Source organism: Oncorhynchus nerka, linkage group LG24, assembly GCF_034236695.1.
Source record: "Oncorhynchus nerka isolate Pitt River linkage group LG24, Oner_Uvic_2.0, whole genome shotgun sequence".
Classification (NCBI taxonomy): Eukaryota; Metazoa; Chordata; class Actinopteri; order Salmoniformes; family Salmonidae; genus Oncorhynchus; species Oncorhynchus nerka.
The window spans coordinates 70,976,569-70,989,320 of record NC_088419.1 but is presented as its reverse complement, the minus strand read 5'-3'; the positions used below and the strand labels follow the sequence as shown (position 1 = coordinate 70,989,320).

The window sequence follows — 12,752 nt, the reverse complement described above, 5'->3', positions numbered from 1 at the left end:
ATATTGTGTGGATGAAGGGCAGGTTTAGGGTCATTAAATATTGTGTGGATGAAGGGCAGGTTTAGGGTCATTAAATATTGTGTGGATGAAGGGCAGGTTTAGGGTCATTAAATATTGTGTGGATGAAGGGCAGGTTTAGGGTCATTAAATATTGTGTGGATGAAGGGCAGGTTTAGGGTCATTAAATATTGTGTGGATGAAGGGCAGGTTTAGGGTCATTAAATATTGTGTGGATGAAGGGCAGGTTTAGGGTCATTAAATATTGTGTGGATGAAGGGCAGGTTTAGGGTCATTAAATATTGTGTGGATGAAGGGCAGGTTTAGGGTCATTAAATATTGTGTGGATGAAGAGCAGGTTTAGGGTCATTAAATGTTGTGTGGATGAAGGGCAGGTTTAGGGTCATTAAATGTTGTGTGGATGAAGGGCAGGTTTAGGGTCATTAAATATTGTGTGGATGAAGGGCAGGTTTAGGGTCATTAAATATTGTGTGGATGAAGAGCAGGTTTAGGGTCATTAAATATTGTGTGGATGAAGGGCAGGTTTAGGGTCATTAAATATTGTGTGGATGAAGGGCAGGTTTAGGGTCATTAAATATTGTGTGGATGAAGGGCAGGTTTAGGGTCATTAAATATTGTGTGGATGAAGGGCAGGTTTAGGGTCATTAAATATTGTGTGGATGAAGGGCAGGTTTAGGGTCATTAAATATTGTGTGGATGAAGAGCAGGTTTAGGGTCATTAAATGTTGTGTGGATGAAGGGCAGGTTTAGGGTCATTAAATGTTGTGTGGATGAAGGGCAGGTTTAGGGTCATTAAATGTTGTGTGGATGAAGGGCAGGTTTAGGGTCATTAAATATTGTGTGGATGAAGGGCAGGTTTAGGGTCATTAAATGTTGTGTGGATGAAGGGCAGGTTTAGGGTCATTAAATATTGTGTGGATGAAGGGCAGGTTTAGGGTCATTAAATATTGTGTGGATGAAGGGCAGGTTTAGGGTCATTAAATAATGTGTGGATGAAGGGCAGGTTTAGGGTCATTAAATAATGTGTGGATGAAGGGCAGGTGGGTTGAATAAAGAGAAAATAATACCTCAAAAAAATCTTTAAATGTATCATTCTTGTGCACTTTATATCTATAGGCAACATTGAGGTTTTTCTTTCATTATTTTAGGCTATCTGACATTAGTGCATAAGTCTAAACTTTAGGACCGAACTGTATTCGTGCCAAATAGCCTACATGCCAATCGCCAAATGCTTTTGGGAATGGGCAGAAAAGGTTCATGTCGATCTAAGGAGGCAAATAGAATAATGTCTGAGGTTTATTCAAGAAGAGAAAAGCTGTGAAATGGAGAGTTGAAAATAAAGAGAAGGGAGGGCCAGAAAAGTAATGTTTGGGAAAGATTTGGGGAAGTGTTTAAAGAGGATGATAGCGGTGCTGGCAATGTTATGTGTAATGATTGTGAGATGCTATACAAATTCCACAGTCACAAAACGGGACTTCAAATAGGCCTATGGCAACGTCAAGGGAACTGTAGCCTACTGTTCAGATGAGTTAAATGGAAACTGAATTCTGAACACTGACTGTAGGTCTATAACCTCTCACATAGACTTAATATTAACCCCTGCAGAATTAAGCATTTCTTGCTGTAAAATGATACAGTAAATGTAAGCAACATTTTTACTTGGGAACAGGAGTGGAGAAATATGATTTATTTATTTCAGCATCTTGAGAGAATGTGAATATGCAGTTAGATACCGTCTGTAGAGGTGCTTTCTTTATCAGCATCATAGTATGACAACCACATCAAATATTCATCCAAGCCGAACTGAAAACTTATCAGAAACATGTTGGGTCATTTTCACAGCTTCTTTTATTTCATTTTGAAATTTTGCACAAAACATCTTTCAATTTATTTATTTTTTATTGCATTTTCTCGTTTTGAGGTATTGCATTTTTAGTTATTGCATTTTCTCTAATTGAGGCTGTTCTGATGGAAAAGGGGGGGTTGGACAAATGTTTTTGCCTGCACTAGACGTTTTTATTCTGATTTTACAGGGGGTGCTGCAGCACCACTACTTCGCACGGCTATGGGGGTGAGGCCTTGCCTGTTTCCTGGGGTGGAGCCACTGCTGCTGGTTGGGCAGTCCTGGAGGTGCCACACAGGTGATGTTGAAGGGTTCCCCCAGTCTCACTGACTCTTCGCTGGCCTTCACCTCCACATGGACGTTCTCCATCTCTGTACAGACCACCAGCGGAGGGAGGAGCAATATGGTCAACAGGGACAATATGGTAATCCACATGCCTCTGCATGGTATCCCCCTCTCTGAGTTCACTGCAGGCTGATGGCATCACATTCTCTCTGTCTGACTACAACTTTGTGAAGTCATCTCTCCAGTACTAATGACATGATGTCATCTCATCTCTCTCTATCACACACACACACACTCTCTCTCCCTCACACACTCTCTCTCTCTCTCACACACACTCTCTCTCGCTCACTCTCTCTCACACACACTCTCTCTCTCACTCTCTCTATCTCTCACTCTCTCTATCTCTCACACACTCTCTCTCTCACACACACTCTCTCTCGCTCACTCTCTCTCTCTCTCTCTCAGTAGTAAACAAGTCCAGGGTGTTAATAGCTGGCCTCAATATCATCCCCCTTTCTGGGCCTAATGCTTATTCAACCATGTCTCTGCTCTAAGGCACGAAAAAAAGATGACCGCTTTTTTTTAACCAATGTGATATTAAAACTAAGCAGCATTTGTCATCAAACAAATCATGCACATCTGGACTCCTTACGTTTGTTGGCCTCCACGGTGTAAGTGTCACTCGTAATTGTCATGCTGTTCACGGTGGTCTCACAGATGTACAATCCAGCGTCCAGGTTGCCAATGAAGCCGATCTTGTTCTTATAAACTGCGTCCACCTCTACTCCACTGGGAGCGCTCTTTAGGACCACCTGGGATTGAGGGTCTGACACCCTGCATGGGATGATGGTTCTATTGGGATAGACTGGGACAAGCATGCGATCTGGCTCCTCGGGCACAAATGGAATCTCAGGATCTGAGGAACAAGGCAAGAACATGGTTGTTTGGTCAAAAATCTATCAATATGGGAATTCATATAATAGAATAGAATCACAGAGCATGGATATGACAAACAATTTCACTATATTTACCTGGGACGAAAACGTATATGAACGCATCATTGGCTACGCCATCCACCTCTTCATCGCCCTCTTTGTCTTGGTATTTGCAGGAGTAATATCCGGTGTGTGTCACAGAAGCGTTGTAGATGAAGAGCGTGGAGGTGTAATATCCAGGCAAAACGAATGTGTCGTCCGGTAGGGGCTCGACCCAAGCAACGTTCCTTTTACCAGTGCAGCTGATGTTGAACACGGAGAGCGGCTCGAGAACAAACTCATCTTCAGTTGATACAATGGTCGGTGTGGCCAGCCCGCGGGTAACTAATGGAAAACACAAGTTCACTGAATGTCCATAGTGTTTTCAATACAAAATATTGGACAGGTTTGTTTATTTAACAGTGATAAAAACACATGTCGAAAGGAAGAGGCAAGTTGGGTGCGCTGGGAGAATATTTTCAGGTTATAAGAACCAAGAAACATTTTGACTTACTTAAATGAGTTTCTTACCTGATAACAACCCAAACAAGAAAACCCCAATGATGAGACATGTCTTCATTTCATCCATGGTCACGGATGGTTAATTCTGCTGGAAGAGTTTAAATACTTGCACGTCAGACATGGTTCCACCAGATGTTGCAAAAACAACACTAGTATCTGTCTAAGCTTAGAGAAAATGTGTTGATTTATGGGAGAAGATACCCCTGTCTCCACTACCTAAGCCTTTTGGAAAACATTGCAATTTAATCAATTAAAATCAATAGAGGGACTTTTACTGCTCCAGCACAGCAGTAAAACTGACTGGCTCTATCCTGTCTCCAACTATAGCCTACTGTGGCACACCAGGTCTTGTAAAGCGCACACTGAGTAATCTTGTTGAGCCGGGGTGATGATTACACTGGTTTGGTCTCAGAAGATGTTTATAAAAACGTTGGACATGGTTGAATCAGCAAAGTGGCGCCAACGTCTATTTTTTTGCCAAGAAGAGCTGGAATTCAATTCAGGCTCTGAAGTCGCTAGGGGGCGACATAGTTCACGTTTCGCCTGCCTCAAGCAGTCATCTGTGGGCTGTAACTTCTTTCTCCAGCAGGAAAGTTACATTATTGTTTGTCATTTCGCCGGAAATGGAATAGCCTATTTCTGTGGCAATGGCCAGATATAGGCCTAGACTACAAACATGCCAACTGTATTGGGCTACTGTGTAAGGCTATAGAGCTATATGAATTCTGCGGTCTAACAGCATCAATTAACACAAATTGTAAGTACTACAAAAGTCGAAACATAATTTCAGGATTGATTCTGATGTTTCAGTTAACAAATATGTTTGCATCTTGACTTATTTACTGCAACATAAAATCTAGACATGGCTACCATAGGATTTTAAACCAAGTAACTCGACCCAACTAACTTTTAGGCTGTTAAAGAACTCGTCCATCCAGGTTTAATCGTGCTTGCTGTCATGGGTCTGTGGTCAACAGACATTCCACTGGTACGAGCGTTATCTCTCTGTCTGGTGCGCGGGACCCTGGATTCCATCAACGCACGAGCTGAGAGAGACGCAACTCCAAACACAGGCGCGCTTAACTCTGAAACGTTTATATACCTACCAGTTTTACTCTAATCTATTCAATAGAAACACTTAGTTTAAACCTAATTTGTGACATATAGGATAATTATTTTTAAATGTATTCTAATTGTTATCTCCCATTGGCTCGATTAAAATACATTATTTTAATCCATAATCAAAATCCCCTTTGTCTCAAAACGTTTGCTGCTACTTTTAACAGTGTAGGGCTAAGTGATTAATTTGAGGTAGTCAGCTCTATCTCACCCGGGACTGGCTAATTATCCCTGGCAAACCAAACCAAGGGTTAGAGAGGGACTATAATTAAGAGACCCCTCTCTCGAAGAGAAGTCTGTATGACAAATATTCGCGTGGGAATCCTGATTTATACACTTTGACACGTTTGCGCATATTTTCTATTCCAGCCGAATGTGCAAATGTAGGGCTTGTGAGTCTTCTCCTTTTCTCGCCCGAACAAAACACTACAGTCTCAGCAAATGTGCAGCCTGCCAAACCCCCCTTCTGCTGCGCTTGACACTTTGGAGCAACAGCTGAGAGATGGTTGATCAGCTCTCTGTCCTCCACAGACACTTAAACTGTTAAATTCAAACCCCCATGTGCAGAATTGATTTCCATGGGAATATAGCAGAGACATGTCTAAATATAGCATTTTGAAATGAAGAGGATGGTAAGGGCATTGGGGCAAGCAATAGCCTACACTCAAAAATGTCCAAGGCAGTGAGTTTCACTGATGGAAAACTTAAAGATTTGTATCTAACTTGACTGTTACAGTCGTGCAGCGCGCAACTCTATTCTATTGCAATCTTAACAAATATGCATACATATTTTCTGCATGTTATATTGGCCATCATTAAATTATAGGCTAATTATGAAGAATTATCTTGGGGGAAAATGTAGGCTATTTGCATGTTGTTGTCTGGTGCACTGAAATTACATCCAACTAGGAATTGGTTCCACTCTATAGGCTACTATACTTTTTTTAGTGGGTTCAAAAAAAAAACTTTCTATCTACTTTTGAATTCCGTTCGGCTACAGTTTGCGTCCAATCTCAGAAAGCAAATGGCAAGGTACAATATTCAATTTAATTCCACACATTCCAAGCGCAATAACGAAAACAACTTGAAATCCAATTTCCAATGTGTTTTCCATTAGATGTCAAGGCAGGCAGCAGCATCCCACAATGGACCCTCAGTCCTAGAGGTGACACCTCCAGCTGTGAGGCCGAAATTGAGCGCTTTTATCCAGCCGAGTCAGCGACATCTCTCCGCTTGGCATCCGGAGGTGAGACCATATGTTTCATGGGAAACTGAATCCCGTTCAAAGCATAATTCATTATGCATAACGCATAGCCTGCAAACTAATGCATCGTCAAAGTTTCAAGAAGTTTACTGGAACGTTTCCTCGTAGCGAAATTAGGCGAATGAAAGCCCCCAAAGTGTGATGGATGGATCAGGTCAGATTAAGAATTTCTTCTTGGTAAAGTTTTCACAATATGGTGCTATCCTAGTAAGAAGCTAGGCTATTTCGTGAATATTCACTAAGGCGGACAAATTGAACTAGTCTAAAAGTGTCCAGTTGGATAACCTTTTTATTTTAGCAGATTTGAAATTCTCTCAATTGATAGCCTTGTTGAGAAAATAACAGTTAGCAAAAACAAAAAATATTTGCTAATTTCTTTTAAATACAAACCTCTTAAATTCCCTTGGATTATGTGTCTTGATTTAAAATCCCAATAGAATGAAATCAGGAGCATAAAAGCGCTCCGGTCGCCTCAGTGAAGGCTCCTCTACTCAATTGTGTTGCAGTGGTAGTAATCCTATGGCCACGATCCTTCACTGTGAGAGCTAGCATATGTGCGCCCCTCCGTCTGCGTCCACTGCCGCGCTCACAATGTGCTTGAGCTACAGCGACCAGTAATTGATTCAATGTTACAGCCCGTCCTTTCCAAAAAAACTAATCATCTGGCTCAAAGTAAATAACTCTCAGGAAATGACCCCCCTCTCCTCCCCTACAGGAGGCTCCAGCTCTGGGATTCCTTTCAAAATAAGAGTCCTGTTTTCTCCGTGAGACTGGAGCTGGACTCTGCTGGGCAATGATGTAGGAAAGAGGGACGAGAAATAAATATGCACAAAAATCCAGTGTCGAGCTTATTCTCGAAGAAAAGCAAACGATATAACTTATCAAACGACATTGGCGGATGTCTTCAAATAGATAAATAAATGTCACCATTCCGCAAATACGCAAAGGTAACATTAAAATGTACAAAAAACATGTTGTTTCATGAGTTATTAAGATATAATGTATTTGCCTTCTTATAAACAGGCTATTGTTCGTATACACATATAATTATATGGTAACAATACTTGAATGGAGTTTTGTTCGAACATTAGTGCTCAGTTCATTAGCACTTTTCAAAACATGAAACTTGCTAACATGAACGTCCAAGCCTCCATTGCCCACAGGGGGCGCTCCAACACCAGGCACTACACACACAACTCAGCTCTCTCTTCCTCTCTCAAGTCAACCACATATTGACTTCATTATATTCCCCAAGAGGGAGGTATTTCCAGTTATTCTTATTTTTTGGGCAATTTCTTATGAAAAAAATTGAGAAATGTTCTTTGTGTTTTTTGTTTGTTGCCCGTTTGGCACACTGTTTCCTCTGTTGTTTGCCGACTCTGTGAAGGTGTTTTGTGACCCCAGCCCCCTCTCCCCCGGCCCTGAGGCTGGCCTAATAGCTGGGATAAAGGGTCATTATGAATTACCTATCTCACTGCACTCAGGGATGTGGAGCCAAGTCAGCCGACCAGGCCGTTTTTCATGGAGTGGAGCCCCGGGGCTGACCACCACCAACCCCTCTCTCAGCGGCACTTCCAGCGGTGCCCGGCCCGTCCCGCAGCGCTCCCCTTCCAGAGAAACACATATCTCCAGCCGCTCAGCGCGATGACTTCCACATGTTCCCTCAGCCGAAGCGCGCAAAAGAACAGTATTCCTTGTTCTCCAAACAAACTGGTAGAGTTCCTTACTGAAGGCTGAAGGCTCTCCTCTTATTTTACCCTCTACAACAACACATTCATAACGCCAGTCCATTAAAATAGTACGCTTATTTACTTAAAGTTAATAGTTTTTTTGGAATTGTGATTTGTAGTAAGCCTCGACATACAGTGGGCTATAAAAAAACTGTTCCAATGCATTGGTGCAAAATCAGTTGCATACCTATTAAGGTTAGTGTGTAGCCAATTTCTTTCAGACATTTTCCAACTCTGTAAAAGGTCATGCAAGCTGGCTTTTGAGGACGTTGTTTGTGATAACTGGCTCATCTAAGGCACTTCCCATGTTTCTCGTGTTAACTAATTTCTATCACATTGCGCGCTTTTAAAACGAGTACAATGGCGTTTTGTGGCTGTGATATGATTACATTTGGACGTTAATTCAGCATTCCACATCTTTAAACAGAGTGGAATGTAATCTATGGCAAAAAAATGCGCAACCAAGAGTGACTGTTGAGTATAAATCAAATCAAAGCAAATTGTATTTGTCACATGCATCGAATACAACAGGTGTAGTAGACCTTACAGTGGAATGCTTACGTACAAGCCCTTAACCAACAATGCAGTTCAAGAAATAGAGTTAAGAAAATATTTACTAAATAAACTAAAGTTTTTTTATTTCATTTAAAAGTGACACAAGAAAATTACATAACAATAACGAGGCTATATACAGGGTCAATTTGCGGGGGTACAGGTTAGTCGAGGTCATTTGTACATGTAAGTAGGGGTAAAGTGACTATGTATAGAAAGTGACTATAGACTATGCATATAGCACACATGCACGCGCCCACAAACAAACACACACACACACACACACATTTCCTAGCATTACTTAATACATCATTAGGCCTATTACAGTCTACAGTAACAATCCAGACATATAATTCATGAATTGTGTAGCCCAGTTACGAACTGTTGATCAGGATGGCCACATTTATTGACTGCCAATAAAAAAAGATGACCTGTGGAAATGACATACTTCTACTTAGAAGCAAACATCCACAAGGAGGCATTCAAATGTTTATGGTTTCAACTGGAGGAATTTTGATATATGAGCCTAAACAGTGTTTTTTCCCAGACCGGTTTATTGTTTGAACCCAGCATCATTCAAAATGAAGTAGTTTCAGTAGCCTATAATAAGCCCATAGAAATGAATTCAAATAGGCTATCTAAGGTTATGCCACTGTTCCTGCTTTTCTACTGTAACATTGTTACACTAGTGCACCCATGTGTTATACTAGGGAAATTGTGTTTCCATAGCTATAAGGCTGACAATGAGGACTTGTGAAGAGAAAAATCAACAAACTCTGCATAATCAACAAAGTTGCTTTGTGAGAAGGTGTTAAAGTTCACAGACAGTCATTGTTATGTAAATGAGTGCTGAAAAGTACCAGTGACCTGGCTTTGGCCCCGTGAGAGCAGATCCAAGCATGGCCCGACAACGCCTAGATCACACCTACAAAGTCATTGAGTAATGGTACACCAGAAGTACGTTCATTTCCAATGGAACTGAATTTACCTTGCAGAATCGCATTGCAGAGACAGTTGTTGTGCGTTCTGTATGCTGCATACATTGAATAAATCAAATCAAACTGATTTGTTACGTTCGCAGAATACTACAGGTGTAGACCTTACAGTGAAATGCTTACTTACAACTGCATTGTTGGGTTGTAAGAAAAATAAGAGTTAAGAAAATGTTTACTAAATAAACAACCATTTTTTTAAGTAACACAATAAACTAACAATAACAAGGCTATATATAAAGTGGGTACCGGTACCGAGTACAGGTTAGTCGAGGTAATTGAAGTAATATGCACATGTTGTAAGGGCTTTCGTCATCAGATGAGGAAGAGTAGTTGGACCAAAGCGCAGCGTGGTAAGTGTTCATGTTTGTTTATTGAACTGAACACTAATACAAAATAACAAGAGAATAAAGAAACCGAAACAGTCCCGTAAGGTGCAAACACTAAACAGAAAATAACTACCCACAAAACCCATGTGGGAAAAAGCTACCTAAGTATGGTTCCCAATCAGAAACAACGATAGACAGCTGTCCCTGATTGAGAACCATACCCGGCCAAAACAAAGAAATACAAAACATAGAAAAAGGACATAGAATGCCCACCCAAATCACACCCTGACCAAACCAAAATAGAGACATAAAAAGCTCTCTACGGTCAGGCCGTGACACATGTAGGTAGGGGTAAAGTGATTATGCATAGATTTAAAAAATAATAATAATAATAAAAACAGCGAGTATGAGCAGCGTTAATAAAGTGGGGATAGGGGGGGGGGGGGGTCAATGCAAATATGGCTTTTATGGCTTGTGGGTAGAAGCTGTTAAGAAGCCTTTTGGACCTAGACCTGGAGCTCTGGTACTGCTTCCTGTGCAGTAGCAGAGAAAACCATCTATGACTAAGGTGGCTGGAGTCTTTGGCAATTTTTAGGGCTTTCCTCTGACTCCACCTGGTATAGAGATTCGGGATGGCAGGAAGCTTTGCCCCAGTGATGTACTGGGCCATACACACTACCCTCTGTAGCGCCTTGCGGTTGGATGCCCGACCAGTTTCCATACCAAGCTGTGATGCAACCAGTCAGGATGCTCTCGATGGTGCAGCCATATAACTGTAGTCCATGATCATCTTCTTTGTCTTGATTACATTGAGGGAGAGGTTGTTGTCCTGACACCACACTGCCAGGTCTCTGACCTCCTCCCTATAGGCTGTCTCATCGTTGTCGGTGATCAGGCCTACCACCGTTGTGTCATCAGCAAACTTAATGATGGTGTTGGAGTCGTGCTTGGCCACGCAGTCGTGGGTGAACAGGGAGAACAGGAGGGGACTAAGCACACATCATTGAGGGGCCCCTGTGTTAAGGATCAGCGTGGCAGATGTGCTGTTGCCTGCCCTTACTACCTGGGGGCGGCCCGTCAGGAAGTCTAGGATCCAGTTGCAGAGGGAGGTGTTTAGTCCCAGGGTCCTTAGCTTAGTGATGAGCTTCGAGGGCACTATGGTGTTGAACACTGAGCTGTAATTAATTAACAGCATTCTCATGTAGGTTTTCCTTTTGTTCAGGTGGGAAAGGGCAGTGTGGAGTGCAATAGAGATTGTGTGATCTGTTTGGGCAAGCTTGACTGGATCTAGGGTTTCTGGGATAATGGTGTTGATGTGAGCCATGACCAGCCATTCAAAGACCTTCCTGGCTACAGACGTGAGGGCTACGGGTCAGTAGTCATTTAAGTAGGTTACTTTGGTATTCTTGGGCACAGGGACTATGGTGGTCTGCTTGAAACATGTTGGTATTACAGACTCGGTCAGGGACAGGTTAAAAATGTCAGGGAATACACTTGCCAGTTGGTCAGCGCATGCTCCGAGTACACATCCTGGTAATCCATCTGTCCATGTTTACCCGCTTAAAGGTCTTACTCACATTGACTATCTAGAGAGTGATCACATATTCGTCCAGAACAGCTGGTGCTCTTATTCATGCTTCAGTGTTGCTTGCCTCGAAGCGTGCATAGAAGTAATTTAGCTCATCTGAAAGGCTTGTCACTGGGCAGCTCGTGTCTGGAGATTCCTTTGTAGTCTGTAATAGTTTGCAAGCCCTGCTACATCTGACGAGTGTCAGAGCCGGTGTAGTAAAATTAAATCTTAGTCCTGTATTAATGCTTTGACTGTTTGATGGTTCGTCGAAAAGCATAGCGGGATTTCTTATAAACGCTCCTTGAAAGCGGCAGCTCTACCCTTAACCTCTTCAACCTATGGGGGCGCTATGTCATTATTGGATAAAAAGACGTGCCAGTTTTAAGTGCAATATTTTGTCACGAAAAGATGCTCGACTATGCATGGAATTGACAGCATTGGAAAGACAAAACTCTGACGTTTCCAAAACTGAAAAGATATTATCTGTGAGTGCCACAGAACTAATGCTACAGGCGAAACCAAGATTAAGTTTCATACTGGAAATGCCCCAGATTCTGAAGGCGCTGTGTTCCAATGTCTCCTTATATGGCTGTCAATGCGCCAGGAATGAGCCTGCGTTTTGTGTCGTAGGTCCATGCGCGTTCCATTTCTTCAGAAGAGAAAGTCAACTGCCACGAAGGATTTTATCGTCGATAGATATGTGAAAAACACCTTGAGGATTGATTCTAAACATCGGTTTGCCATGTTTCTGCCGATATTATGGAGTTAATTTAGAAAAAAGTTTGCGTTTTAATGACTTAATATTTATTTTTATTTTTTTTTTCCTTACCCAAACGTGATGAACAAAACGGAGCGATTAGTCGACACAAATAATATTTTTTGTAAAAACGGAACATTTGCTATCTAACTGAGAGTCTCCTCATTGAAAACATCTGAAGTTCTTCAAAGGTAAATGATTTTATTTGAATCCTTTTCTGTTTTTTGTGAAAATGTTGCATGCTGAAGGAGAGGCATAATCCTATGCTATGCTATCAATACTGTTACACAAATGCTTGTTTAGCTATGGTTCAAAAGCATATTTTGAAAATCTGAGATGACAGTGTTGTTAACAAAAGGCTAAGCTTGAGAGCAAATAGATTAATTTCATTTCATTTGCGATTTTCATGAATAGTTAACGTTGTGTTATGCTAATGAGTTTGCAGATAGATTTACACAATCCTGGATACAGGTTTTTTTTCGTAGCTAAACGTGATGCAGAAAACGGAGCGATTTGTCCTAAACAAATAATCTTTCAGGAAAAACTGAACATTTTCTATCTGAGAGTCTCCTCATTGAAAACATCCGAAGTTCTTCAAAGGTAAATGATTTTATTTGAATGCTTTTCTGGTTTTTGTGAAAATGTTGCCTGCTGAATGCTAACGCTAAATGCTACGCTAAATGCTACGTTAGCTATCAATACTGTTACACAAATGCTTGTTTTGCAATGGTTGAGAAGCATATTTTGAAAATCTGAGATGACAGTGTTGTTAACAAAAGGCTAAGCTTGAGAGCAAA

At 41.4% G+C, this 12,752-nt stretch overlaps 1 protein-coding gene across 2 annotated transcripts in view; it reads right to left on the bottom strand.

Annotated features, from left to right (window-relative positions):
* Positions 1–6,683, bottom strand: part of LOC115108534 (platelet-derived growth factor receptor alpha-like) — a 34,221-nt gene extending 27,538 nt beyond the window's left edge. Inside the window, exons 1-5 of one of the 2 annotated variants that reach the window (XM_065009118.1) lie at positions 6,416–6,683; positions 3,652–3,730; positions 3,178–3,465; positions 2,799–3,062; positions 2,102–2,232 (exon numbers count right to left, since the gene is read on the bottom strand). In XM_065009118.1, coding sequence (XP_064865190.1) covers positions 2,102–2,232; positions 2,799–3,062; positions 3,178–3,465; positions 3,652–3,709 — 741 coding nt within the window. In that variant the 5' untranslated portion in view covers positions 3,710–3,730; positions 6,416–6,683. The remainder of the gene's footprint in view (positions 1–2,101; positions 2,233–2,798; positions 3,063–3,177; positions 3,466–3,651; positions 3,731–6,415) is intronic. The other variant, XM_065009119.1, reaches the window with a different exon arrangement.
* Positions 6,684–12,752: the final 6,069 nt, after the last annotated feature.